The sequence below is a fragment of the Malus domestica genome, chromosome 13 (genome assembly GCF_042453785.1).
Source record: "Malus domestica chromosome 13, GDT2T_hap1".
NCBI lineage: Eukaryota > Viridiplantae > Streptophyta > Magnoliopsida > Rosales > Rosaceae > Malus > Malus domestica.
In genome coordinates, this window is record NC_091673.1 from 20,940,816 (window position 1) to 20,964,855 (window position 24,040).

A 24,040-nucleotide genomic window follows, 5' to 3' on the forward strand; every position below is an offset into this window, starting at 1 on the left:
TAAGAATTTGTTTACTTTGTTCTTGTCTTAATTTAATTATTTTCGTCCAAAATCAACCCCATCTTATTTCTTTGAGTCATATTAATTAGAACTTGTCTTAGATTATGTTTTTAAGTGTTTTAGTTCATTAGAAAACCAAAATTCGTCCAAGTTTGTGTTAGAGTCCCAAAACTGCCCAGATTGTGTGTTTAAGGTAGTTTTGAGTGTTTAGGGGTTGTTTTGAGTCTTTTGGTTTGTTTTAGTGTTTTAAAGTATAGTTTTGCATTCTTTGAGTCTAGTTAGTGTTTTAAACTTTGTTTTTACGTTTTCAAGTCAGTTTCCAAGTGATTTAGCAATCCCTCCTAATCCCCGGCCTAGAACGATCCCTACTTACATACTTTACTACAATTGATAAAAAGAGGGTTTAATTTGTGTGCTTATATATTTCGCATCAAATTTTTGGCGCCGTTGCCGGGGATTAGTAACTTTGCTAATCTCTTGGATTGTTTTCTTTCGAATTATTGTATTTTGTTTAAGTTTCTGTTTAAGTTGCTGATTTGTTTTGTTTTCTTTGTTTTTAGGTACTAGTTTATGACCCGTAGCTCACCACCTGTTCGTGAGCATATCTCCGACTTTGACGGTGATTTTGAGAGGACTTTGAGAAGGAAGAAGAAATTGCAAGAGTCTAATCCTCCTAGTCCCGAGCCTGAATTAGAAGAGCAAGAAGTTGAGGTTGAAGAGAAGGCCATGGCACAAGTGGGTGGAGAAGAGCAAGGTATAGCCATGGACAACCGTACGCTCAAGGAGCTTGTCGCCTCGGGTTTGGATAATGCCGCACCATTGTGTATCCAATATCCCATGGCTGCTCAAGGTAAAACCGAAGAGTTCGAGTTAAAGTCAAGTTTGCTCCACCACATTCCAAAGTTCCATGGGCTGTCCATGGAGGATCCGAACAAACATTTGAAAGAATTTGAAGTGGTGTGCTCAAGTATGACTCCGGTTACCGTTGACGGAAGTATTTTAAAGATGAAGGCTTTTCCATTCTCTTTAATGGACAAAGCCAAGGATTGGTTATACGAGTTGGCTCCCGGTACAGTTACATCTTGGGAGAGTATGAAGAAGGCGTTTCTGGAGAAGTTTTTCCCAACTTCTCGCATCATTCTTCTTCGTAAAAAAATAAGTGGAATTCAACAAGATGAAGGTGAGTCTTTTGCTACATATTATGAACGATTTAAATCACTTGTTGCTTCTTGTCCACAGCATCAGATGAAGAAGGAATTGCTTTTGCAATACTTCTACGAAGGGCTCCTACCACTAGAACGTCAAATGCTCGATGCCTCGGCGGGTGGAGCATTGGTAGACAAAACGCCCATGGCTGCAAAAATCTTGATTGCTAATTGAGCATTGAACGCTCAACAATACGAGGGTGTAGGCCAAAGAGGACCCCCACGGCAACAAGTGCATGAGGTAAGTTCCACTTCCAATATTCAATCTCAGTTAGCTAATCTTACTTCTCTTGTTTCACAGATGGCCGAGGGAATGAAGATTCAAGGACCCATGGTGTGTGGCGTATGTTCTATCCAAGGACATGCATCCGAAAAGTGTCCTCAACTCATTGAGAATGGTGGATGGGAGAGCGCTAATGCCATTGGGTTTCAAAGCCAAAATCAGCCAAGACATGATCCATATTCCAACACGTATAATTCGGGGTGGAGAGACCATCCAAACTTCAAATGGAGAGAGCCACAACAAGCCCAACCACAAGGAGGCTTTAGGCAACAACCCTCGGGCTTCTACAACAAACCATACGCACCCCCTCAAGTCCAACCACAATCTGCCCCAAATAATTCAGGTAATGCTTTGGATAATGATACACTTGTTAAGTTACTAACCACTTTGACTAATGGGCAGGAAAATCAAAACAAAAGAGTGGACCAACTAGAGAAACAAATGGGGCAGATTGCCGACGTTGTTGGGCAGATTAGAGACCAAGGAAGGCTTCCTAGTTCTACCATTCCAAACCCGAAGGGAGGCTTTGAAAGTGCAAAGGCCATACTCTTGAGAAGTGGAAAAGAGATTGGGGCAGGTTCTTCATCAAAAACAGGTCACAAAGAGGATGAAAAACTTCAATTTGAGGAGGAGGAAGCATGCCCACCCACGGCAAAGGTGGACACACCTATGCCGTAAGCCCCCATGGCTCCAAATCTGTCCAATAAGGGTAAGAATGTGTTAAATTCAATTCCGACTAATGTTTTTCCTTTGAATGTCCCCTTTCCTAGCAGATTTTTGCAATCAAAGAACGAAGAGGAGGAAAAAGATGTTCTAGAGACATTTAGAAAGGTGCATGTCAACATTCCCCTCCTTGATGCCATAAAGCAAATCCCGAAGTATGCCAAGTGTTTAAAGAAGCTTTGTACAACAAAGAAACATGTCCGGGAGAAAGAGGTGGTACATGTAAGTGAGAATGTCTCCGCCATCTTGCAACATAAACTACCCCCCAAATGCAAAGATCCAGGGAGTTTTACAATTCCGTGTGTCATTGGTAATACCCGTTTCAAATCTGCCATGCTTGATTTAGGTGCTTCTATAAATGTTATGCCATATTCCATTTATGCATCTATGAACTTAGGAGCATTGAAAAATGATGGTGTAATCATACAATTGGCCGATAGATCTAACGCTTATCCAAAGGGAGTTTTGGAAGACGTTTTAGTTCAGGTTGATCATTTAATCTTCCCGGCAGATTTCTATGTCCTCGAAATGGATGAATCGGACCATGCCCCTTCATTGCCCATCCTCCTTGGAAGGCCATTCATGAAAACGGCTCAAACGAAGATTGATGTGGCCAAAGGATTAGTCACTATGGAATTTGGTGGTGACATGATTAGTTTTAAAATTTCTGAATCCATTGAGACTCCTAATGTTGTTCATTCTTGTTGTGCCATTGATAAAATTGAAAAGATAGGACTGGACCGTTCAGCACCAAGCACAAATAATGCATCAACAACCATGCAAGACGAGGGAATTGGAGTGGAGTACAAGGACCATACGGCCACTGCCCTCACAGTGCTCAAATTGGCCAAAAGCACCATGGGGAAGAATGTTCACATTACTACCACTTCATCACATCACATAGGTAAGCCACCTAATCCAAATCCAATTCCCATTAAAGTTGATAGGTGGTTCCCTTCTTTGGTGCAGATACCCAAGCAGATCCCCGACGGTGGGCACAGGAACGTGAACCTTAGGCAACACAACACACCCATCAACAAACATCACTATCCATTTCCGTTCAAGGATGCAATGTACGAGAGCTTTGTAGAACAAGATGTGGAGGAGACAACCCACTATGCCGTGGGTTCCCATGAAGGTTGATCAAGGTGTTCATCGTCCGGCTGGAAGACGTTAAAGCAAGCGCTTTAAGGGAGGCAACCCATTTATTCTGCTTGATTGTCAATTTTATTACTTGTTTAATTATTTTTGGTTGTGACTTTCTATTTTGAAACATTAAAAAATATGCAAAGGATTTTAACATTAAACTTCGTGGAAATGAACAGCAAACTGGGAAATAAAGAAACATAGCATAATACAAGAGGGAGCCTTCACAAAGGCTGCTTGGGAGAGGTCGCAGCAGTCGGCGGAGTTGCAGTAGTCGGCGGAGTCTCAGCAGTCGGTGGGGCCACGGAATGAGGAGGTATCGGAGGTTGATCAGTTGAAGCTTCACTACGCGGTGCCGCCCCAGAAGACGAAGGCAGATGCTGTTGGAACAAACCCACAAACCTCCGGTGATCAAGTAAAATCTGACCATCAGTTTCCTGCAGCTGGTCAATTTTCCTCTTCATGTTTATGGCATAATTGTGTGCAAGCTTGTGCAATTGTTTATTTTCATGCTTGAGTCCTCTAATCTCCTCTTTGAGACTCTGTATTTCAGCCACCAACGATTCAAAGTGACGAGTTCGAGCAAATAGGCGTTGGGCCATGTTGGACACAGAACCCGCACACTGCACGCTAAGAGCCAGAGACTCCTTAACCGCCAATTCATCAGACCGTCTAGCGAGCAGTCTGTTATCTCTGGGGGTGACAAGGTTCCGGGCCACCACCGCAGCGGTCATGTCATTTTTCATCACCGAATCCCCAATGGTAAGAGAACCAGTAGGGGATATGAGGGACGGGCGCCATATGTTGTCTGGAGAATGAGGGGCTGCGCCTTCACCAAGGTTCAAGTCAAAACGACGGTCGGAAGGGCCAGACATTTTTCAGAGGTGTTAAAGAAAGAGGAGATCGGACAAGTCAAGATCGTAGAAATGCAAAACGGGAGTTTTTACAGGCAGAAATTCAAGAGTGCTTTGAACGTCCTGCATACCTCTATAAAAATCAGCACGCGATGGGATTTCAGAGATCGAAGAGGTGAGCTCAGAAATCGAAGAAGCCATTCGGAGATCGAAGAGGCGCCAGCTTTCTCAAAAGTTGGGCTTGCTCACAAACCACCAATTCCAGATACCAAAGAGTGTCAACTGTCTCAGCCTCGTCAGCACCCATCACACGTAACTCAGCTTTGCGAAAATCATGGGCAGTCTGTCGAAGCACCGATTCCAACCATATGTCTCTCTCAGCCTCGTCAGCACTTGTCACATGCAATCTCTGCCCTCAACGAAGCTCAGAACTCGAAGCGTAAATTCCGGATATTAAAGAGGCCTCTGCTTTATCGAGACGTGTCAGCATCTGTCAAGTTGCACATCTGCGTTGCGTAAATCACGTGCAATCTGTCGAAATTTTTTTTGGAGAAGCGGAATGCACGTGGAAACTACTGTTAAATTATCCCAGGCTTGCCGACACGAGTAATGGAACAATGCCTTCCCAGCCATTAAGAAAATTCTATAAATGTTGAACTTCAAAGTGAAGCAGTCTCACCCAACTTTCAGCCTCACTTAACCCTTCATCCTCTCTGAAATGGCTTTCCAACAAACCCTCTCGAGTCACTCTGTATTTCTCATCCCCTGGGATACCCCTGCAAACAACCCATCCAGAGCACAAGTATTTCATATCATAAAGATTGAGAGCACGAGTATCTCATATCATGCTTTCTCCCTGTCCTTTCTCCAGCCAGCACCTGCTCTCGAGTACTCATCATCTTGTGTTTCCGCTTCGTCTCTCACGTATAACGGAAGTGAAGATGATACCTCGAAGCATGTGGAGACAACGTGCTGATTCATCCTCAACTAAGGACAAGGAGAAAGAAAGCAAGAGGTGGGCACTTGGAAAGATTGAAGAAAGAAACAGACCAACACCTTTCCCTCGTGCCTGCCCGTCGTGCAGAAGAAACAAGCAGAGAAGAATGCAGCTTGCACAATCATCCCAGCGGAAGGAGTCTGAGATGAAGAACTAGAGAAGCTGCCACATCTGCTTGGAGAACAAATAAGGAATTGCAACATCGCCAAAGAGAAAAGCTTCGCCGTACAATTCCAATCCAGTTCAAGATCAAAGCTGTGGAAAGTCAACAAGATCAACTATCTCCAAAATCAGATTTGCGTTCTTAAACTCTACTCTGTCTGGTTTTTACTTTGCCATATTTGTCATGTTTATTTGTCGTTTATTATTTGCTTGTTTTTGGTGTGAGTATATGCTTGAAACATTGAGGACAATGTTTGATTTAAGTGTGGGGGGGTAACCATTGTTTTGCATGAAATTCGTAGAAATTTATCACCCATTACTTCTAGTGTTGTTCCTTGTTGTTTTAAGTATTTTTTAAGCTGTTTTGGAGTGTTTCAGTGTGTTTTGACATAAAAATCCGAAAATTCATAAAAATTTGAAAAATTGTTTTTGAAAATCCCAAAAAGAGTTGTTTTTGTGTGCTTATTTGTGTCTTAGGGTACCTTCCAACACAATGATGAGGATTCGGTTTGTAATTGCATGACTGTTAAAGAGAGTTATAAACATGGATAAAAGTTTGATTTACTCTTTATTTATGCGTGGTTGTGGTTATAACTTATGAAATCACATGTAATCATAAAAGAAAAAATTAGTTTTTGTAACATGCTTGAAGGAAAGAACTCAAACTAACGCTACAACCTTGTGAGACTTGAGCCTAAACGTTATTTGGAGAGTTGATAATCTGTGCATTATTGTTTTCTAAAGTCGTTGCATGATCTCATTTTTCTTTGCTTGGTTACTACTTAGAAGGCGTTTCATCATTTAGTTCCAAATGCTAGAACTCATGCCCATTTCATTCAAAGCATGATATTGATTTGCATAACACATATTCAAGATGAAGTTGTGTAGTTACCACCACCAAAGCCAAACTGCCATGTATCCCATATCGTTATATGTTTAAGTTAACCCCATTGAGCCTTGATAGCCTACATTCTTTGTTAAACCACATTATCCTTACCTAGCCTAGTTTAGGACCATCCATACCCTTGTTCTTGAAGCATAGTAAAGCATGATTCAAATTGAATTTCTTTTGATTAATGTATGGCAGAAAACAAGTGTGGGGGAAGTGTGAGTTATTATGCTTGTTGAAAAGAAAAGAAGAGTTGAAAAAAAAAAAAAAAAAAAAATATGCGAAAAAGAGTTTTAAAGTGCTGCTTGTTGAAGAAATGGTCCAAAACATAGAATTCGGCCCTAAATATTGTTTGAATTTTCCATTCGTGTCTAAAAGCTGATTTCTGCAATCTAAGTGAATTCTAAGTTTCAATTTCATTACTTTACTTGCTATTGCTTTAAGAACGATTGTTATCCTTATCCTTCAATTGTTAGCCATCACCCCAAGCCCCGTTACAACCCTTAACTTCATCTTGAGTGTCATGCGTTTTAATATGTGGAGTTTGAAATTGATATGAGCATATGGTGTCACTGGTTCTCGCATCTAAGTAGTAGCATTCCATTCATGAGATCATATCTAAACATGCTTATTAACTCCAGAAATTGCTTTCTTTGTGATACATATATGTGAGCGTTCGTTTTCATATCTACATCAATCTTCTCACATATAACTAGTATAGGGTGTGTAGTTAGAAAATCTGAGTGAAAATTGAGTGCATATCTTGTAAGGAATTGAGTAAATTCTCTAAGGCATGTTACTACAACATTATTTTAATCGATTAATTGTGAACAAGTAAGTGGTGACTATGATTAAGTACGTGCTTAAGTGTGAAGATGACTCAAATCTGTGGGGATAATGATTTTTAACATGTCATGTGCATTGGAAATCCCTGAGGCAAATGTTGGAAGGTTTAGGTTGTGTTTTATTTACTTTGTTTCGTTTTATCTCTTTGTTTTGCTCGAGGACTAGCAAAAGCTAAGTGTGGGGGAATTTGATAGGAGCATATTTATGCGACTTAGTTGGCTTGTTCTTGTGCATTTATGTCGTGTTTCCTTAGTTATTTTAATGTTTAAAGTCATTTTCGTGTGTTTTCAGATTTTATGGACAAAGTAGGCAAGAAGATGCATTTTGGAGCATTTTGGAGCAAAATGGAGCTTGGAATGCATGTCACATATTTGGGCCAAAGTGGATGGACGAATTTGAGAACTAAAGAGGCCAAGAATATGAAGAATTATGGTCCAAAAGATGAAGAAAACAACCCAAAAATCTGTCACCCCATGCAAACCACATAGAATTCCCTTTGGATTCCATGCCATGCTTGATCACTCTTGTCCCCTACATAATTTCTAATTTCATGCTTCAATTCATTTAATTATTACACTCAATTGCTTGATACCTCTTGTTCCCTTCACTCATTAGATTTTAGACAACATTTACATCCATTACATGCACCAATTGATGCTCCATCATTCACATTTGGAATCCAATGCCATGTGCAACATATGTTGTTGCACCTTTGACCCATTTGTTGACACATTTCACCTCCCTTTCCATCTCTATGCAATGTACACAATCATTCATGCTCCCTAGCTACAACACCACTCCATTTTACCCTTCACACTTTGCATCATTACTTCATTTTCACCCTTGGACCATTGCACACCACACACACAAATTGCCATGCATTTCATCCTTAACCTAACCTGATTTTCTAAGGTTTTTTGGGCCTATAAATACATGTTTACACCCCTTGGCCAAAGGACAATCCCCCATATTCATCATTTTATCACAAAAATTCGTCCATACACACCCTAGGAAGCAAAACACCCCAAAAACACCATTCTAGTGCCTAGAAAACATAACAGCCACTCCACCTTCTTCCACCCTCTTTGCCTAGTTCTCCACCACCCTCCAACCCTCAAACACTCCTCCACACTTACCCTAAACCCTTCCATACCATTCCCCATCCATTCTACATCATAAAACTACCCAAAATATGTTCATAACCCAATCTGCCGCAAGCAAGGGAAAGGAGGAATCTTGGATGCACTTGCTACCAAGTTGGAGCATTTTAGGTGTTTTCTTTCCTTTGATTTTAATGTCTAATTTTATGTATCTTTGCTTTGTGAGTATGAGGAACTAAACCCCTCTTAGTTAGGGGGTGATTCGAAACTATGTTCATACTTGCAATATGATTTGATTACATCCAGTTGTGATTCATAAGTTGTGAATTCAATTTACTTATCCGTTCATATAAAAACTAATTTGTGTATGTTGGTTAAGAGTGCACGCTTAATTTTCATGCATGAATTTGACGCTAGAATATAAGGGAGTTTCACCTAATCGTTATAAACTTATATTCACAAGTAGTGAAGGTTGCTAGTCACAATCACGTTAAGTAAACTCTTGGCATAAGTTTCATGCAAATCATAGTAACGAGTGCCTCGTCAATGCTTATGTTTTTCATAGAACTTAATGATTCTTGCTTGTATCTCTATTATGCAATTCATGTAGGGAACTTGTAGGGAATGTTTTGGGTTGTCGTATGCAATCATCCAACCTAATAACTTGTGAAAAAAAAACTGAGGGTTAATTAGTGCAATTCACGGTTAATTTGGGGCGTTGAGTATTCATAGCTTATCGAAAAGCAACTGGAAATCGTTTTGTATGCAAGTGTGACATATGTGGAGAAGAACCTCCTAGCTAGCCTTCCATCCATAAGTTTCATTCAAATTCATTTTACAATCTGTCTTGATTCACTTAAATTTGTCTAAGAATTTGTTTACTTTGTTCTTGTCTTAATTTAATTATTTTCGTCCAAAATCAACCCCATCTTATTTCTTTGAGTCATATTAATTAGAACTTGTCTTAGATTATGTTTTTAAGTGTTTTAGTTCATTAGAAAACCAAAATTCGTCCAAGTTTGTGTTAGAGTCCCAAAACTGCCCAGATTGTGTGTTTAAGGTAGTTTTGAGTGTTTAGGGGCTGTTTTGTGTCTTTTGGTTTGTTTTAGTGTTTTAAAGTATAGTTTTGCATTCTTTGAGTCTAGTTAGTGTTTTAAACTTTGTTTTTACGTTTTCAAGTCAGTTTCCAAGTGATTTAGCAATCCCTCCTAATCCCCGGCCTAGAACGATCCCTACTTACATACTTTACTACAATTGATAAAAAGAGGGTTTAATTTGTGTGCTTATATATTTCGCATCAGGAATGCATGACCATTTCCACCTACATCCTTTCTGTTGAAAAGAAAATAGTAGTAAGGGCATACCATCTGAATAACGCACTCCGTACTGAATGATATGGTATTTATGGTTCACAGATAACTGCAGATCACTTGATGACCTTTTGTGCTGGGCTTGTTATAGAGCGGACACCTATTTCCTGCTCATAAGCAAACTAAATGTTGAAAACCTTTTTGATCAAGGACATTGCATGCATCCAATGTACCTGAGACTACTGCTTTGCATTGAAGCTGTTGACTGTATTGGCTGTCCACACTCCTTCCAGACAATGCTTTTAATAAAACATATACACAAGTAAGAAGAAAGAGTTGGAATCCTGGAAGAAGAGTTTTGCATTGATGCCATAATCCTTCCCCTTCATGGTTCATAGCAGCTTGAAATGCAGGCAAGCAAAGATTTTTTTAATGGAGATGTAATTTCGGGGACTGGTGTGGTCGATGATGTTTCATCTTTCCCATAAAGGTATATGTATTGAGTCCTCGACCTCCAAAGTGTCAGAGTTTATTGTGGCAGTGGCGGAAAGCATTGCTGAAATTTCTATGAATGTTGGTTTAGGGTTTAGGGCGTCACCCGTAAGTGGCGCGCTGTGTGGCCCGAGCACAGTGATAAGTGAGCAAAGGTCGCTGTATCTCCATAGGCACCCGGATGCAGTGTTAAATGAGCAAGGGGGCCATAGAAACTTCTTTTCGAACGACTCCACTCAAAGTTGTTTGGGCGCATATGCACCTATCAACTTTACACGGGACACACAAAAGAAGTACTTTGATTCCATTGGACGAGGGAGGGTGAAGAAGCTAGGACAGAAGGGTAGAGTTCAGGAGAGTAGAATGCGTTTAGGAACGTGGAATATAGGAACCTTAACGGGAAAATCTATGGAAGTAGTGGAAGTTATGGTGAGGAGAAGGATAAATATTATGTGCCTACAAGAAACTAAGTGGGTTGGTCTTAAGGCAAAGGATCTAGAAAACTCAGGGTTTAAACTTTGGTACTCGGGCACAAATAGAACGAGAAACGGTGTTGGCATCATCGTGGACAAGACCTTGACACAAGATGTTGTAGATGTCAAGAGGGTAGGAGATAGAATCATGGCAATCAAGATTGTAATAGGACAAGAACTTATCAATGTGATTAGTGCGTACGCACCTCAAGTAGGGTTGGATATGAGTTCGAAGGAGAAATTTTGGGAAGACCTTGGAGACTTGGTGCAAGGAATTGCGCAGACGGAGAAGTTATTTATAGGAGGAGATTTAAATGGACACGTGGGCAGGGAGACAGGCAACTATGGAGGTTTTCATGGTGGCCATGGTTTTGGGGAGAGAAACGAGGATGGGGAAGCTATCTTGGATTTTGCAATGGCATATGATATCTTCTTAGCCAACACCTTCTTTAAGAAGAAAGAAGAACATATGATCACCTACAAGAGTGGGTCGTCAAAAACACAAATAGATTTTCTTCTAATGAGGAAAGGGGATCGTATAACTTGTAAGGATTGCAAAGTTATACCAGGAGAGAGCGTGGCTAATCAACATCGCTTGTTGGTGATGGATGTACATATCAAAAGAGTGAGAAAAAAGAACAAGACTTGGAAGTGCCCAAGGACTAGATGGTGGAATCTAAAAGAAGAAAAACAAGTCATTTTCAAAGAGAAAGTAATCACCCAGTGTGTGTGGGATAGAGAGGGGGAAGCTAGCCAAATGTGGGATTCCATGGCTAGTTGTATCCGAAAAGTAGCAAAAGAGGTGTTAGGAGAGTCCAAGGGCTTTGCCCCACACCAAAAGGAATCTTGGTGGTCGAATGAGGAGGTACAAACAAAGGTGAAGGCTAAGAAGGAATGTTGTAAAGCCTTATACAAGGATAGGACCGATAAAAATGGTGAAAGGTATAGAAAAGCGAAGCAAGAGACGAAGAAAGCTGTGAGAGAAGCTAAGTTAGCGGCTTATGACGATATGTATAAGCGACTAGATACCAAAGAAGGAGAGTTGGATATCTATAAACTAGCTAGAGCAAGGGAAAAGAAGACAAGGGACCTAAACCAAGTGAGGTGCATCAAGGATGAGGATGGAAAGGTTCTTGCTACAGAGAACGCGATTAAAGATAGATGGAGAGGTTATTTTCATAATCTTTTCAATGAAGGACATGAAAGGAGTGCTTCTTTAGGGGAGTTGAGTAACTCAGAAGAGTGTAGAAACTACTCTTTTTATCGTCGAATCCGGAAGGAAGAAGTGGTTGTAGCTTTGAAGAAGATGAAGCATAGAAAAGCAGTAGGCCCAGACGATATATCAATCGAAGTGTGGAAAGTTTTGGGAGAGACAGGTATAACATGGCTCACTGACCTTTTCAATAGGATTTTGAAAACGAAGAAGATGCCAAATGAGTGGCGAACGAGCACTTTGGTGCCTATCTACAAGAATAAGGGCGACGTACAAAATTGCATGAACTATAGGGGTATTAAGCTAATGAGTCATACAATGAAGCTCTGGGAGAGAGTCATCGAGCATAGATTGAGGCAAGAGACACGGGTTTCGGACAACCAATTCGGGTTCATGCCAGGGCGCTCAACCATGGAGGCAATCTATCTCTTACGAAGATTGATGGAAAGATATAGAGATGGGAAAAAGGATTTACACATGGTCTTTATAGATTTGGAAAAAGCGTATGATAGGGTCCCAAGAGACATTCTTTGGAGGATTTTAGAGAAGAAAGGAGTACGAGTAGCATATATCCAAGCTATAAAGGATATGTATGAAGGAGCAAAGACTGCCGTAAGAACTCATGAAGGACAAACCGAAAGCTTTCCCATAACTGTAGGATTACATCAAGGCTCATCCTTAAGTCCTTACCTTTTTGCGTTGGTAATGGATGAGTTAACAGGACATATTCAAGATGATATTCCTTGGTGTATGCTTTTCGTAGACGATATAGTGTTGATAGATGAAACTCAGGAAGGGGTAAATGCAAAGCTTAACCTTTGGAGAGAAGTGTTGGAATCTAAAGGTCTTCGCCTAAGCCGATCAAAGACAGAATATATGAAGTGCAAGTTCAGTGCAAATGGAGGCCAAAACGAGTTAGGGGTGAGGATCGGAGATCAAGAAATACCAAAGAGCGATCATTTTCGTTACCTAGGATCTATCTTGCAAAAGAACGGAGAATTAGATGGAGATCTCAACCATAGAATACAAGCTGGATGGATGAAGTGGAAGAGTGCATCCGGCGTGTTGTGTGACCGCCGTATGCCACTGAAGCTCAAGGGAAAATTTTATAGGACGGCAATAAGGCCGGCGATGCTGTATGGCACAGAATGTTGGGCGGTGAAGCATCAACACGTACACAAAATGGGTGTAGCGGAGATGAGGATGCTTCGTTGGATGTGTGGGCACACAAGAAAGGATAAGATTAGGAATGAGGATATCCGGGGTAAAGTAGGAGTAGCCGAAATTGAAGGAAAGATGAGAGAAAATCGGTTACAGTGGTTTGGACATGTGCAAAGAAGGCCTACTGACGCTCCGATTAGAAGATGCGACTATGGGACAGAGGTTCAGGGCCGAAGGGGTAGAGGAAGACCTAGGAAAACTTTGGAAGAGACTCTAAGAAAAGACTTAGAGTACTTGGATCTAACGGAGGACATGACACAGGACCGAGCACAATGGCGTTCAAAGATTCATATAGCCGATCCCACTCAGTGACTTGGATTTTCCAAGTCTCAAACCGAGAAGTTTTCCTCACTCGGGAAATTAAGGGAATACTACCTCAACCTACATGCTCCACTCACAAAGCTTCAACATACAAGCTTCAACAAAAGAAAATTCAGAGAACTTAGCGAAGAAGGCTTTGGTGTATTCAACACAATACGTTGAAATGAAGGAAAGCTATTTATTGATATCCCCGATAAGTCACAAATATGTACATATACATGAGTCAAAATAAACAAACAAGAGGGAGCCTTCACAAAGGTTGCTTAGGAGAAGTCTCAGCAGTCGGTAGAGCCCCAGAAAGAACAGGCACTGGAGGGGGATCATTTGGAGCCTCAGTACTGGACAGAACCCTAGAAGGAGGAGGCAGCAGAGGTTGATCATTTGGAGCTTCATTACGCGGTACAGCCTCAGAAGACGAAGGCAATAAATGCCTTTGGAACAAACCCACAAATCTCTGATGATCAAGTAAAACCTGACCATCAGATTCCTTCATCTGGTCAAGCTTCCTCTTCATGTTTGTAGCATAGTCATGTGCGAACCGGTGCAACTGTTTATTCTCATGCTTGAGCCCTCTAATTTCCTGTTTGAGACTCATCACTTCAGCCGCCAATGATTCAACTTGGCGGGTTCGAGCAAATAGGCGTTGGGCCATGTTAGACACAGAACCTGCACACTGAACACTGAGAGCCAGAGAATCCTTAACAGCCAACTCATCAGACCGTTTGGAAAGTAGTCTGTTATCTTTGGGAGTGAGAAGGTTCCTGGCCACTACCGCAGCGGTCATATCATTCTTCATCACGGAATCCCCAACAGTAAGAGGACCAGTAGGGGAGACGAAGGATGGGCGCCATATGTTGTCTGGAGAAAGCGTGGCTGCCTCTTCAACAAGGTTCAAGTCAAAACGACGGTCGGAGGGGCCAGACATTTTCAAAGGTGTTGAAGAGATAAGAGGTCGGACAAATCAAGATCTTAGAAGTGCAAGAATGGAGCTTCTACTGGTGGAGATTCAAGTGTGCTTTGGAACTTAATGCCAGCCTCTATAAAAATCTGCAGTCGACGAAGCTTTAGAAATCGAAGAGGCGTTTGCTTTCTCAAAAGCTGGGCTGCTCAGAGACCACGAGACGTTTGCTTTCTCAAAAGTTGGGCTGCTCAAAGACCACGAAGGCCGATCTCAGAAATCGAAGAGGCGCTTGCTTTCTCAAAAGCTAGGCTGCTCAGAGACCACGAGGGCCGATCTCAGAAATCGAAGAGGCACCTACTTTTCCAGCCTTGTCAGCACCTGTCAGCTTTGCGGAAATTTTGGGCATTATGTCGAAGATTTCTGGTAAAGTAGAAAGCACATGAATCTTACTGTTCAATCACCCACTTCCCACACGCAACATTAGCTCATGGGTACCACAGATAACTTTGCCAAAGTTCTCTGACAAAGTTGAGACACGTGAAGCTTGCAGCTCCCACTACACCGCTCTGACCAAGAAGGGTAAAAGAATAGCAAAGAAACAGCACTAACAAAGTTTAGACACATAAATTTTGAAGGTCTAGCTACCATATTATTACCCACAAGGGTAAAGGAACAGTACCACTGCTGGATAATTGGAAAGTCCCTGTGTGTCAACCTCTGTGCTTCGTGGCAAGATAGACTAGCAAACATGCCCAACCTTTTCTCACATTCGAGAAAACACTCCCAACAAGATTGCTTGCTCCAAAATCGAAGAGGCACCGCCCTCCGAATCTCGAGAGCCAGACTCCCAACATGATTACTTTCTCAAAAATTGAAGAGACACCGCTCTCCGAATCTCGAGAGCCAGACCCCTAGCAGGATGGCTTTCTCAAAAATCGAAAAGGCATCGTTCTCCGAATCTCGAGAGCCAGATCTCCGACTGGATTGCTTGTTTGAAAACCGAAGAGGCACCACTTTCCCAACTTCAAGAGCCGGATCTCCTTGGATAAAGCTTGTCTGTAATCTTTACACGCAACATCAACTTTCCAGATACCATAGACCACTTTTTCAAAGTGCTCTGACAAAGTTAAAACATGTGAAGCTGGCAGCTCCTACTATCGTGTTATGACCAAGCAGGGTAAAGGAATAGCATTACTACTTGTTGTTAGGGAGACTCCTATATATGTTGACCTCCATCCCCAACAGACAGGCAGACCTGCAAAAATGCTCAACCCTTCCTCATATCTGAGAGGGCACTCCCAAAGAAGCCTTTCGAAATATTCAGCTTTCTTTCCCCCCGATAATACCTCTGCAAACAAGCTATACTAGAGCAAGAATATCTCATATCATCAGGGTTAAAAGCAAGAGTATCCCATATCATGTTTTTTCCCTGTCTTTTCCTTTGGCCTTGTTCTTACCTACAAGACAAAGAGAAAGAGAGCAATCAGTCAGCACTTGGAATCAAGCTTCCAATCAGGAACTGACTGCCTGGAACCCCTTACTTGATTACTTACCTGGCATTGCTCTCGAGTACTCATTTTCAACATCTTATGCTTCCAGGGAAGATACCGCATCTGCCTGAGGAACATATAGGGCAAGTGAGAAGGATACAAGGAAGCATGTGGAGACAAGCGTAACAGCACACGTGCCGATACATCCACTACTCTGTCAAAAGCAAAAGTATCTCATATCAGCAGGGTCGAACGTACTATAGATTTGATGGACTTGTTTTGACCCTCAAATTCTTCAGTCGGCCTTATACTCTGGAGGAAACCAGAAAACCCTCCAGCCCAGTTCAAGAATAAGCCTGTGGAAAGTTACTTCTTCAAAAGCAAAAGTATCCCATATCATCTCTTCTCATTTTTCTTCTCTTTATCCTTCATGCTGCCTGCAAGATAGGGAGAATGTGAACAATCAGCCGGAACTCGAAATCAAAGTTCTGATCTGGGACTGATTGCTTGGAGCTCTGATTGCTTACCTTGTATGTCACCTCTTTCAGCAGATCCTACGAGACAGATAAGGCAAGTCAAGACGATACCACACTCCGGAACTTAGAAGTTTCGTGATTACGAGATCATTCTCCCACAATATTTCCTAATGTCATTTGTACTAAATCATTCACTTGTACTCACTAAAAGAGAGCTTGAACCTATGTACTTGTGTAAACCCTTCACAATTAATGAGAACTCCTCTATTTCGTGGACGTAGCCAATATGGGTGAACCACGTACATCTGGTGTTTGTTTTCCTATCTCTATCAATTTATATACTTATCCACACTAATGACCGGAGCAATCTAGCGACGATCACAAAAAGCGACCGTTTTCGCTACCTAGGATCTATCTTGCAAGAGAACGGAGAATTAGATGGAGATCTCAACCATAGAATACAAGCTGGATGGATGAAGTGTAAGAGTGCATCCGGCGTGTTGTGTGATCGTCGTAGGTCACTGAAGCTCAAGGGAAAATTTTATAGGACGGCAATAAGGCCAGCGATGTTGTATGGCACAGAATGTTGGGCGGTGAAGCATCAACACGTACACAAAATGGGTGTAGCGGAGATAAGGATGCTTCGTGGGATGTGTGGGCACACGAGAAAGGAGAAGATTGTGAATGAGGATATCCGAGGTAAAGTAGGAGTAGCCGAAGTTGAAGGAAAGATGAGAGAAAATCGGTTACGGTGGTTTGGACATGTGCAAAGAAGGCCTACTGACGCTCCGGTTCGAAGATGTGACTACGGAACAGAGGTTCGGGGCCGAAGGGGTAGAGGAAGACCTAGGAAAACTTTGGAAGAGACCCTAAGAAAAGACTTAGAGTACTTGGATCTAACGGAAGACATGACACAAAACCGAGCGCAATGGCGTTCTAGGATTCATATAGCCGACCCCACTTAGTGGGAAAAGGCTTTGTTGTTGTTGTTGTTGTTGTTGTTGTTGTTGTTGTTGTTGTTGGTGCTACCCTGTAAGGAAATGTATACTTAAATAGAAACTAATGCATTGATATTACATTCATTCTGAATGTTGGTGCTACTCTCTCTCTCTCTCTCTCTCTTGGACTGAGGTTTCTTTGTGTATTACCTTTATTTTCTTATTTATTTTGTATCTTTTTATAGAATAATATGTTTTCTCGGATGAAATTTACTAAATGATTCCATGGAAGCTATATATGCTAATATTGACGAATTAAATTTTTCAAGAATACATTTTGGTACATCGTTGTGTATTCCAATATATAGATTTGAAAGTTCAATTACCTTTGTGCCATAGGTAGAAGACGTCAAACAGTTTAGCCAAGAGCAGTAAAACCCATCAACTGGCATATATTCCCTCGAAGTTGTTAGCAATCATAGGATATCACTGATTTATGCCGTTACACTTAAATCTGTTATAGAATTATTTTGCCTTTAGGTAGATGAGTTCAGTCATCATTTCGTTTTTTAACTTTGCTGCACGTGTGTTATTTGCTTTCTTCGGTGATTGGGTGCAATTATACCGTGACAGTATGACGAGCATGTAAAAACATATGTACGTTGCTACGCTTTCTCAAACAATAGTCATTCCTTTTTGTTATTCCTGCATCTTGTACTCTACGACTGCTATAAGACTGGAGGTGAGCAGTACTTTACGGTGCAGTTCGTTCGTGTCTGTACTGATACTTTGAATCTTGATCCATTTAACTTCTACGCAGGAAGTACTTGGAAACGATGTTCCCTAGGGTTTTCTTCGCTTGTTTGTGCGTTTTTCTATTAAATCATTTGTAACACTAGTATTTCGAAATGAAACATCTATATAGTGGCACTCCAATCTAGATACAGAATGTACAGTTCTCACCTAAGGAACTACTGATCACTTGAAACCATTGCACGGCCCTTCTAAAAGAGATGGCCAAGATATCATGTTTTGTTGGTTGCGAACTGATTGTCTTTATTGCTTATCATTCTAACTACTTGTAGATACATATGATCGTTACACGTTCTTCAACGTGCAGGACGACCTGGAAAAACGCATCATGGGAATCGGTTATACCTTCCTTGGTTTACCGAGTTCCAGAAATTCAGCGTTCATCTCTTGCCGGAAGTGTTCTTTCTTTGAAATGTATGATCTTCTAGATTCTCCCTCCTGTAAGATTGATTTTCTTCTTCACTTTCTTTTTCTTCCCTTTCAGAATTCCTAAAAGAAATAACAATATACATTTTAGAAATTCTTTTTTGCTTGAGAAGAAAGACTTTTCTTTTTGTTTCTAAATTAGTGGAATTTGAAGACGAAAAACTGACGTGGAAATACTTTTCTCAGCGTTTAATCATGCTGTTTTTGTCTGTGGCTTCCAAGTTCTAACAGCTTTGCCACTTTTTTCTAACAGTGACACTTACGGTGTGCATCAAACACCGTCCGCGGGAAGCAAATTTAAAACCCTTTTCCACTATCTTCTTCTCATGACTTCAACCATCAATGGTTGAAAATTCACGCTCTTCAAATGTAGCTACTAGGAATTAGTTGAATTGTAGACATACAATTACACAATAAACACCGTCTCCCTCTTTACATGTAAGGAGAGTCAATCAATCATTGATATACAACTTCGTATGTACCAGAAGCTAGGTGTTTTTCTTTTCTAATTCTAACTGTCACTTCTTTTTTGTTTATTTGAATGTTTTGTTTTTTGGGCTTAACCTGTTAGTATTAGGGTTTCGGTTTCTTACCTTTTAGGGTTAGGGTTAGTTTATTATAAATAGCATGTTTGTTATTCAGTTGAGAAATAAGTTAGCCACAATGTAGTCTCTTAGGGTTTTGTAGCCGTTTCGGCATTCTCAGTTTGTTTAATAATATTCTTATTTTGTTAGTCTTATTCGTTGCACACTTTGATATTCAAGGATCGGATCAAGTCCATCTCCTTCTATTACATTTTTGCCTCATCTCCGTCTCCTTTTTTTTTTCCTTTATGGCTTCATGGTACCTGATGAAAAGTTCCAATATGAAGCAACCGTCAAGTAAAGAAGTGCTTGTCCGTGCCGACACCTGAACTACGTATACAAATTTGAACAGTCTAGTTCAAACCAATGAAGTCCGTTGTTATTATGCACCGTTCAATTTAATTCAAAGTTTGCCTTCTAAAATGTCCCTACATGAAATTTTTTGAAGGGTTTCTAGAACCAACGGCTGAGATCATCCCACGCATGACAGAGTGGCTTCTAGGAAGGTGACAAGTGGACCAAACCCACCAGGAATTCAGATTCAGATCCTCCTCCCAACAAATAGGAAAGATTTTTCAGTGTGACCGGTACACGAGATGATACACCACGTGTCATTATACAAATAATAGGATATGTGTGCTAAAAAGTTAATAACTTAAAAAATAAAATTTAGCACCACTCCTATTAAACAAATTGTACTACTTGTGTTCTTGTTACAACTAAAAATTCCTCAAACAACTAGGGACCGTCAGTGCCAACAAAGGCGGTACAAATAAAACACGTGGAAAAAAAAACTGGAGCAGAAAAAACCAAGGCCATAAATATATGTGGTTCCTAACTTGCTATCCTTAAAAGAAACCAAGGGCTCTTAAAATTCCACAACAAAACCCTCCCTACCAACAACCATTGCAAAAAACATTAAAGCTCACAAGCTTCTGAGAAACTAGAGGCACTGTTGTTTCAATGGCAACCTCAGTTTCTGCAAATTTGAATTCGTCGTTCCATGGAAGTTGGGGGAGTTCGGTTGTCGGAGAAGATTATGGGACGTTGGTGAAGGCGGTCCCGAACCAAGTGAGAGTTGGGAAGGCGGTGAGAGCGCAGCCGATGATGAAGAACATCAATGAAGGCAAAGGTGTCTTTGCACCTCTTGTTGTTGTCACGCGTAACATTGTTGGCAAGAAGAGGTTCAATCAGATTAGAGGCAAAGCTATTGCTTTGCACTCGCAGGTAATTAATACAAATCTTTCCTTTGTGTAACTGTGTTTGGAATATTTTTTAAAATTTGGTGTTAGATGTTCGATTTTGAGCCTAGTTCATGTGCTTCTCTATTTGAACTCCTTTCTCATAGTTCACTTTAAATATAATTAGAATATCGCTCGAATAAGAGAAGTATCACTTTGGAAATGCTACAAATTAGTAAACCATCAAATTTTCAGTTTTCCGGCTTCTTTTTCAATTATTTAGGATGAAAACATAATTGGTTGGTACAAAACAAATTGTTGAATTAGTGAGGCCTTCTGTTTAAAAACAATCTTAGTATGTTTTTTTTCTCGCAAAACCAAGTGGTGAGAGAGCGTAGAGTCACTAGAGTAACGAGTTAAGATTGTGATAGGCTCATGTTCGGTTCCCTCTAATTATTGAATTATGGAATTTTAAAGCTTTATAGGCATATCAAGTTTTCCCTCTCCAAGATCTTAACCTTCATTCGAACAAAGAAAAAGGTGGTCTTATATAGATGTTGTAGAATTATCGACAAACCCTATATTCCGTGCAGGTAATTACCGAGTTCTGCAAATCGATAGGAGCAGACGCGAAACAAAGGCAAGGACTGATTCGTCTGGCGAAGAAGAACGGAGAGAGGCTGGGGTTCCTGGCGTGATATAATCACTAGAGCATGGATGCCTCCATTTTGTTTTCACAAGTAGAAATTTGATGTTGTAGTTTGCTTTCATATTTCATTCTTAAACGACTTCCACATGCATACACTCTCCGGTCTCCACCTGCTGGGATTCCTTCAACATCACCACAATGTATAATTCGATGTCTTGTCTCCATTACATATGCACTTTTCATGATCATTCTTCACTCTAGTTGCAATGTTCCTTCACTAAATCAACGGTAAAACGCTTATGTGAGTTAGATCAATTGACTAGAATCGCATGTCCACCCCTTGGATCCAAGTTTGGATCCCATTTTCATGACATCGATACCGATAATAAGGTTGCAGAAAGTTCTTAGCAAACATGCAGATTTGAATCATTTGATTGTCAACTCAAGTAAATCATGGGTGTATTACAAACAAAACTTACTTTTTAAGTGTACTCGTACAAATTTTCAATGTTACAAACAAAATATAGTTTCTGCGTACTTCAGAAAATTTTCGAAATCGTAACATAAAGAACGATATCATATTACGCTAATAAAAATAAGTAGACAAATGTGGCGATGTTCACAACTTTGGTAATGGAGAGTGGAAGACCCATGCGCCAAATCAGTTACACATTGTATCGAGGCTTTGCTGATCTTTCCCTTTTGGAATCGTCCTGCAATACCAGAAGAAGTGAGAAATAGAATTAACAGTACTCCAACACAAATAATACCGACTGAAACTTACATGGAAGCTGTAGGTCATCTTATCGGTAACATCGATTATCTCCTTCCACTTTCTCCCGATGCTCATCTGCATGACAAGCTAACAAGATTCAGACACTTGCAACATCTTAAATTTGCAACAAAACCATGGGAAATGTAATATTGCTGATGGGGCAGAGGTCAAGCGAGTATACATATCGAACATATCTTGTATTAGTAATCATATTTCAGTTGATTAATAAAGCAAATTTTGGGTAGCAATGTCTTCATGGATGCTTTCGCTTCTTCTTAGGATGTGCCGAGATCTATATCACATATAAGTTGGGGCTTTAGCTATATCATTGTTTAATAGCAGAGCAGGTCAAAATTCATTGAAGAGTGAATATAGATCAAGCAAATACACGGATAGCAAAACCATCCAATTTAAAGTGCAAGTTCAAATCACACCTGTGCAGCTTCGTTTGCAGCATTCCTAGTCCATAGTGCAAGTTTGTCCTGCCTCTGGCGCACACTTGCTACCACTCCACAAATCTCATCCACCTCATCAAATTGCTCCCCAATCAGTGCCATCAACTGCCCAATAAAACAAGAACCATTATTATCAAATTTCCAATAAACCCTAATCCACAATGAATCAAAGTGCTTAGGCCAATACAGTCATCTTCAGCCCACCGCGAGCAAGATGCACCAACCATTCATACCGGTGAGGAGGATATGCTGGCTATATATATAGAGAGAGAGTAGTATTCAATGTCCACATAGTTTGGCATGCTATGTTCCAATGTCAATCAAAACCGTTAAGTAGGTGAAATCAAGTACAAACCTATGTTCGATTCAATGTCTGCCAATGGTATGCCAAACTTCATTCCCAAACAGGGGTGACAGGGGTGTGTATGTGTCAATCAATGTAATGAATAATGATAAGGAAATCGAAATCTCACAGTCTCTAGCCACATCGTATCAAGGTTGGCCTTCCTGCTGCTGATGACAGTCCACTTCCCTCCACTAGCACACTCAGGATCCTCCCATTTCGGTTCAACTCCAGCCCGGAACAAGTGAAAGTCTGCATTCGGTGTCAACTTGCTTGGCTTGAATACCTGATCGTACAGACTGCAAACAGATATTTCATCTCAACGTCAAATTGGGGATTTCAAATCAGATCAAATTTCAGAACTTGAATCAAGTGGATTTACAAATAATCCGAGTTTGTAGGTCCATAATGAAACTAAGTGCAGTTGGGTAACTTAATGGACTGGACTTACAGAATGCTCCACTAAATTTTCTCATTAACCAAACATAATACTAATTACAAAGCTCAATTTTTTGGAAACAAAGGGACCAAAAACTCCGGTACATTACTTGGATTTGGAAAAGTTCCACTAAATTTTGTCATTAACCAAACATAATCTAATTATAAATCACAGCACCAATCAACAAACAAGCAAAATTCAGCAAAAACCCACAACTCCAACAAAACTAACAAATACAAAAACACAAACTAAAAGGAAAAATATACAGAGAAATTAAATTAATCCATTATTCAGACCCAATAATTAAAAACCCCAAACTAACAAAAGAGGAAGAGATGGGGAATTCGGTTTAGGTTATGTAATATAATTCTTACCACCAAAACTCCTGGACGGTTTCGAAGGTGTAGGCTTTGCGGAGGGAGGAGCCCCACGCAGCGCCTTGCTTGGGCTTGGATTGGTTATCGAACCAAAAGGTCCACTTTCTCTCCAGCTTGTGGGGACCGCTGCTTGCCTGTATCTTGGTATCGGCGGCCGCCTCCTCCGAAATATTCTCCTCTGTGTCTACCGCTGGTGGCGGCGCAGCTGCTGCAATCTCTGTCGACATTGTTGTCACTTGTGGAAACCTTTTGATTCGCCTGCGCGTCAGGGTTTTGTTGATTGGAAGGAGGAGAAATGAGAGAGGGAGCGGTTTTGGAATCGGGTCTTTATATTTGGAGGATCCGCGGGCTTGCTTTATATGCGCTGGCTGGACCCATTGGGAAGGCCCCCATGAGCCCAACTACATGGGCCGACAATCAATACAATGTTGCTTTCTGCCCAAAAAAATACAATGGTGTGTGAAGAAAAATTTTACACATCGTTGTATTATTAATATAAAATGTCTTAGTAATGGCGTATTCGTCACTTAATACTATAGTCTAATGGCATTCTTCTTTATTTGTAAGTGAAAAATTTTAGATTGGATTCTCCCGAATTTAAAGCATATTATTGCTATAAAAAACTTATCATTTTATCTTTTAAACTGATATTTTTTCACGAATGAACAGCTGAGATTTAACTAATTGAAATTTAGTTAAATTTAAACCGATCACTTGTAAAATAAAAAAGGTACGGATGAGCAAAGATGCGAAGGTGTCCATACTTTTTTCTCACCTCCTCTATTCCTCCCTTTCTTTATTTAGGGTTAGTTTGGTGCCTCGAACAAGAAGGCCCTCTGTGGTGATTCGTTCTGAGCTACGTTCATATCGAAGCCATGGACACTACTTTGCAATATCTCTATTCCCTCTATTTACTATAGGATTATCTCAACTTAATCATGATTTGTGTCGGAAAGGT

At 40.6% G+C, this 24,040-nt stretch overlaps 2 protein-coding genes across 2 annotated transcripts; one reads left to right on the forward strand and one right to left on the reverse strand.

Annotated features, from left to right (window-relative positions):
* The first annotated feature begins 19,709 nt into the window (after nucleotides 1–19,709).
* On the forward strand, nucleotides 19,710–20,941 carry LOC114820514 (protein PROTON GRADIENT REGULATION 5, chloroplastic-like). Its single transcript, XM_029091358.2, has 2 exons — nucleotides 19,710–20,090; nucleotides 20,638–20,941. Exons 1-2 carry the CDS (start codon nucleotides 19,827–19,829, stop codon nucleotides 20,740–20,742), a joined length of 369 nt encoding a protein of 122 aa, XP_028947191.1. The 5' UTR covers nucleotides 19,710–19,826; the 3' UTR covers nucleotides 20,743–20,941.
* A 172-nt stretch (nucleotides 20,942–21,113) lies between these two features.
* Nucleotides 21,114–23,407, reverse strand: LOC114820513 (eukaryotic translation initiation factor). The gene is made up of 5 exons (XM_029091356.2): nucleotides 23,080–23,407; nucleotides 22,397–22,565; nucleotides 21,903–22,028; nucleotides 21,478–21,543; nucleotides 21,114–21,406 (listed from the first exon to the last, which is right to left on the reverse strand). The coding sequence occupies exons 1-5, from the start codon at nucleotides 23,307–23,309 to the stop codon at nucleotides 21,359–21,361; spliced, it is 639 nt and encodes a 212-aa protein (XP_028947189.1). The 5' UTR covers nucleotides 23,310–23,407; the 3' UTR covers nucleotides 21,114–21,358.
* Nucleotides 23,408–24,040: the final 633 nt, after the last annotated feature.

What these genes read in the sequence shown, in the direction of transcription:
- LOC114820514 (XM_029091358.2), top strand. Translation starts at nt 19,827, where the DNA reads ATGGCAACCTCAGTTTCTGCAAATTTGAATTCGTCGTTCCATGGAAGT. An exon ending in CTATTGCTTTGCACTCGCAG is followed by an intron (nt 20,091 to 20,637) that starts GTAATTAATACA and finishes TATTCCGTGCAG; the next exon opens with GTAATTACCGAGTTCTGCAA.
- LOC114820513 (XM_029091356.2), bottom strand. Translation starts at nt 23,309, where the DNA reads ATGTCGACAGAGATTGCAGCAGCTGCGCCGCCACCAGCGGTAGACACA. An exon ending in ACCGTCCAGGAGTTTTGGTG is followed by an intron (nt 22,566 to 23,079) that starts GTAAGAATTATA and finishes ATCTGTTTGCAG; the next exon opens with TCTGTACGATCAGGTATTCA. An exon ending in ATACGATGTGGCTAGAGACT is followed by an intron (nt 22,029 to 22,396) that starts GTGAGATTTCGA and finishes TTTATTGGGCAG; the next exon opens with TTGATGGCACTGATTGGGGA.